This window comes from Colletotrichum siamense, assembly GCF_013390195.1.
Source record: "Colletotrichum siamense strain Cg363 chromosome Unknown KSG_Cg363_contig06, whole genome shotgun sequence".
Lineage (NCBI taxonomy): Eukaryota > Fungi > Ascomycota > Sordariomycetes > Glomerellales > Glomerellaceae > Colletotrichum > Colletotrichum siamense.
In genome coordinates this window covers 1867717-1872666 of record NW_023501019.1, presented here as the reverse complement: position 1 = coordinate 1872666, position 4950 = coordinate 1867717, and the positions used below count along the sequence as shown (strand labels likewise).

The 4950-nt window shown below is 56.2% G+C and overlaps 2 protein-coding genes across 2 annotated transcripts; one reads left to right on the top strand and one right to left on the bottom strand.

The window, feature by feature from the left end:
• Positions 1–327: 327 nt before the first annotated feature.
• NUG1 (Nuclear GTP-binding protein NUG1) lies at positions 328–2024 on the bottom strand (the record flags this gene model as incomplete). Its single annotated transcript, XM_036641350.1, has 2 exons — positions 328–1946; positions 1997–2024. The coding sequence occupies 2 exons, from the start codon at positions 2022–2024 to the stop codon at positions 328–330; spliced, it is 1647 nt and encodes a 548-aa protein (XP_036493420.1).
• A 696-nt stretch (positions 2025–2720) lies between these two features.
• Positions 2721–3727, top strand: GPP2 (Glycerol-1-phosphate phosphohydrolase 2; the record flags this gene model as incomplete). Its single annotated transcript, XM_036641349.1, has 3 exons — positions 2721–2827; positions 2948–3057; positions 3225–3727. The coding sequence occupies 3 exons, from the start codon at positions 2721–2723 to the stop codon at positions 3725–3727; spliced, it is 720 nt and encodes a 239-aa protein (XP_036493419.1).
• Between the last annotated feature and the right edge of the window lie 1223 nt (positions 3728–4950).

The window sequence follows — 4950 nt, the reverse complement described above, 5'->3', positions numbered from 1 at the left end:
TGAAGAGTTGAATGATTCTTCCCGTGGGCGGGCTCCGACCTCGCCCTTTTCCAGTGGCCGCTCTTAATCTAGAACGACAAATGGCTAGTACGAACATCACAACAGTCATTTGAACCCGGAGGCAAGGGCGGATGAGCATATGTGAATGAGGGCCAACGTGTTTTGATGGTCACTGCCCCTTTTTATTCTTTTCCCCTAAACCGCCCCAAACGCCGGGTAAATAGACGAGACAGCTAGGCCATGATGAAGAAAACCACAACGCATCTATACTCTTTTGATATCATGCTCCGCCCACACCCAAGATCTACTCATTATACCAACCAAGGCCTACTGCTCCATGGCATCGTCTCCAGCAGTAGCAGCCGCGCCTAGATCCGCGAAGAGGTCGTCAATGTTGAACTCCTTGGCCCATTCCGTGACGATAGTCTTCTGGTCAGGAGCAGCAGCGTCATCGGCAACAGGAGCAGTGGCAGCGGCATCCTTGGCGTCGCCCTGGACAGCGAGCACAGGTGCCTCAACCCAACCCTGGATGCGTCCGTCACGCCAGTCCGTAACCACAGTCATGGCAGCAGCGGCGATGTTGGGAACACCACCGCGGCCAAGACGTCCGCGCTTGCGAGCAACCTGCACCAGAAAGTCCGTCGTAAGGTCGCCATCGGTGCGGCTGGGCATGAGAGGAGGCAGGTCGTACACATCCGTCAGCTTCTGCAGCAGGTCCGGGGTCGCGGAGAGACGGCGCAGTAGCAGTGTGACGGCGGGAACCGGGTCGTCGATGTTCTTGGGGGGCACGGCGTTAAGGAGGACGAGGTGGGCGTGGGCGTCGGTAGAGTTCTTGAGCGACACGAGGCCAGACGAGGAAGTGTTAGAGGCGGAGGGGAAGACGATACCGGGGGAATCGAGGAGGGTAAGCTTGCTGTCGATCTTAACAGCGCGGATGCTCGTCGTGACACCGGCCTCGGCGCCGGCGGGGCAGGCCTTGGAAGAGCCGCGAGCGCCACTGAGGCGGCCCAGGAGGGCGTTGATGACGGAAGACTTGCCGACATTGGGATAGCCAATGACACCAACCGACACGGCGCGCTTGAGCTGTCTCGTCGCAGCGTACGACTTGAGAGCACGGAAGAGGTCTGCAGAAGTTTTTTGCACGGTGAGCTCCTTGTGGTTGAAGGTCTGCGCATTAGGCGCCGGGTTGGACGCGCGCAGGGGCAGAGTCGGGAAGTAGCGGCGCAGGTGTGTGAGCCATGCCTGGAGGGTCTTGGGGGGCACAAGATCGATCTTGTTGACGATCAGAATCAGACGCTTGCCGCCGTTGGCGGCGGCCATGACACTGCGCTCGACGTCGCGGGAGCGGGTGGATTCCGGGTCGCGGGCGTCGAGAACGTAGAGGATGACGTCGGCTTGTTCGACAACGTTCTTGAAGACCTTGTCAAAAGCCTTGCGGGAAGTCGCATTGCCAACAGCAATCTCGGCCGGGGCGTCCGAGTCGTCTGAATCCTCGTCATCGTCCATCTCGTCGTCGTCGACGTCGCGCAGGTCCTTCTCGTAGCTCTGGGCGGCGGCTCTGGCGCTGGCGAGCAGCGCAGCCATGGGGTTCGACTCGTCCACGTCCTCGTCCTCGTCCTCGACCATCATGTCGTCGTCCTCCTCCTCACCATCCTCGGCCATCTCGGTCGCATCAGCATCTTCAGCGGTAGCGACGCCGGTCTTGGCCGCCTTGGCCAGCTCGCGACGCTTTTGCGCCTCCTCGGCCTTGCGTAGCTTCTTCTCCTCAATCTCCTCGAGAATCTTTTCCTTGTAAGGGAACAGGTTGGGAATTCCCGGGTCCTTCTTGAGCTTGGAGCGCCATTCGGGGTTCTTCTTGGCGAGCTTTCTCTGTTTCCTCTGCTTGGCCGCCGACGCCTTCTCGATCTTGTGGCGAAGGCGGACGGGCGTCCTCTTGGACTTTGGCTCTGCGATATGGTTAGATGCAATCTATCAAGATTAGAAAGTTTCAACGTACTCTTGGGCTTATTGATTGATCCGGCCATCTTGGAAAGCTGTCCGCGCAGAAAGTCGACAAGATGTTGCGTCGGAGGACGTTGTACTTGCTGCCGGGTCGCGACGAAATTTCCTACATACCGGCTTTGCGGTGGCCCAGTGCTTTCAAAAATTTAGTGGGAGGTCGGTTTCTGCCGGGTCTCACCGCTCGTTATCTCTATCAGACCCCCACCAGAGCCTCTCACCGCCCTGAGCTAGTCCTATCATGGAAGCCCCGCCAACCCGAGGGGCTGCCGTCCAGCCCGTGCAGTTCGTTGCGGGTACCCCAACCACGATCAACGTGCTGGGACCAGTGGACCGCAAGCGCTGACGAGGCAATGTTCGGCGGGCATGTCCGCTGTAAGCACGATTCCTGCCCGCTAAAAAAAGGTGTAAGAGCGTGTGACTCTTGCAGCGGATTACCAGACTCGTCGACGCCGACTTGCACTGGTCGTTTTCCATGTCACACAAAGAGTCATCCTGCCTCATCAACTCCAACTGGCTTCATATCAACTTACTTATCGACCGAAAGTCCTGCACCTGTACCACTCTGCATATATTTGAGACGCAAAGACTCTGGCGAACGAGCGTTTTAACTTGTCAATAAAACTAGATTATCACTTTTACACGTCTCTCGCATACTTGAGTAAGTTTTCGTACTGCTTAGAGCCCATGATCTTGACATTGACAACTCCGAAGCTCTCAACATGTCGTACACAGCCCCTCCGCAACGCATCACCTTCGATGGTTTTCTATTCGATATGGACGGCACTATCATCGACTCAACTGAGGCCGTCGTCAAGCACTGGCAAACGTAAGTAGCCAAATATCATCGTCATCAACCAGCTGCCCCTTGCATCAACTCTCTCCCCTCTCGTCTCCCCCGGTTTAGAAGAACTCCACTAACACATGAACCCCCTTTTCTCCCTTGCAGAGTCGGCAACGAAATAGGTGTCGCACCCGAGGTTATCCTCGAAACGTCTCACGGCCGCCGGAGTATCGACATCTTGAAGATTTTGGCCCCTGAAAAAGCAAACTGGGAATGTGAGTCCTCAGATCTCCTCTGCTCGGTCCCCTTGCTTCCCACTCCACCGTCCTGTCCCATCCACCCACCGCTCCTTTACCCGCACAAATTCAGGTTGTCGTCCGAGCCACCGGGCAAGCAAGGGGCTTGTCAGGTACAAGAACAAAAGGCTAACTTTCCATCGCAGACACCCGTGAGATGGAGGGCCGACTTCCGAAACTGTACGGCAAGGACGCCGTCGAGATCCCGGGAGCGAGGGCACTGCTGGATGCCCTAATCAAGGAGAAGGCTCCCTGGGCTATTGTCACGTCGGGAACTGAGCCCCTCGTTGGCGGATGGCTCGAGGCCCTCGGCCTGCCCAAGCCCGAGCACCTCGTAACCGCCGAGTCCGTCGAGAACGGCAAGCCGGACCCAACCTGCTACAAGATCGGCCGCGAAAAGCTCGGTCTGCAAGACGCGTCTAAGCAGGTTCTTGTCTTTGAGGACAGCCCGGCAGGCATCAAGGCCGGCAAGGACGCTGGATGCAAGGTGCTTGGCCTCGTCACAAGCCACACCGTTGAGCAGGTTGTCAGCGCCGAGCCGGACTGGATCGTCCAAGACCTGGACTCAGTCAGGCTCATCGAAGTCAAGGGGGGTTCCATCGCCTTGGAGTTCTCCAATGCCCTGGTGTCGGAGGTATCAGCTGCCTGAGGAATGGAGGCTCTGCTAATGAACCAATAGACTAGAATAGACCTCTCTACAATAGATTACAGCATTCAAATGCTATTGCTCGTGGTGCCCCTCTCGTTCGATAGATCTGGACGAACTAGGTTGCTAAGGGGTGAGCGTGTCTGGAGCCAACTGGACCGATGGTGAGATGGCCCAGAGACAAGAGTCTACCTCTGGGTTGACTTCTCCTTTCACCTGCTCCTGGAAAGACATCATGGAACTTCATACAAAGAAGCGAGCGTCAAGCAAGCAGCCTTCCGCAGATCCGAGGATGGCAATTGCTTCACCAGCCAGAAGGATCTTGAAGGAACCCAATGTCTACTCAGGAACAGACAACAGTGTAACGACAACTGCAAGGCACCTTCCGAATGAACCCGGTCTGGGGTAAGTTGAGAAGGCCGCGGGCCCAAGACATGTGTCTCTTCGGTCCGGAGACGACACACGCCGCCTGTTGTGTGTCCATGGCGTGCAACCTCAGTGTCCAAGAATATCTTGCTCCGGCCGAGTCTGTGATGCACCAACTTTCATTTGATTGTCTCGAAAGTTGATTCACATGACAACTGCGAGATTGGTGTCCCGTTTACATCATACAGTGCATGAACCATACCTTGAACCCAGAACCCGAGCCGACGGGCCTTCGCAGGATCAGACAAGACAACCCGCTGGTTTAGCCCGGTTCTCCCCTTCGCCGAGCAGGAGATCAACTAGTCTCACGTATCTGAGTCCGGATGCCCCTAAAAGCAACATTTACCAACCGGCCAGCCCAATCGCCGCTCACGATGAGAGACAAGGGGCAAAAGCAAGCGTCCTCTCCAAGGATTGGATGCGTTTCACAGCAGAGTCGTATAAGGAACTTTACCAAGTTGCCGAATCCTTCCGGATGCCTGTTGTCCAACTTGTGCAGAAACTACACGATACCGACACCATGGTTGTGGCGCAACTTTGCATAACCGCAGGACGACATCGGTATTGGCACAAGAGAGAAAAAAAGTTAAGGAGAGACAGCGGGTTGACGAGTTAAGGGAGGCTGACTGCAAGCTGCGCTGCTGCAAGGCCCCGAGCGTACGACTGTTTTGCTTGTCAGCACGCAGTTTGCCCTGACTGACGGTCCGGTTACATGCAGGCCAGCAACGTGCACGCAGACGAACACGCGTGATGTGAGAGATGAGCCAAGTGACATCTATAATCAGCATCTTGCAGTATAT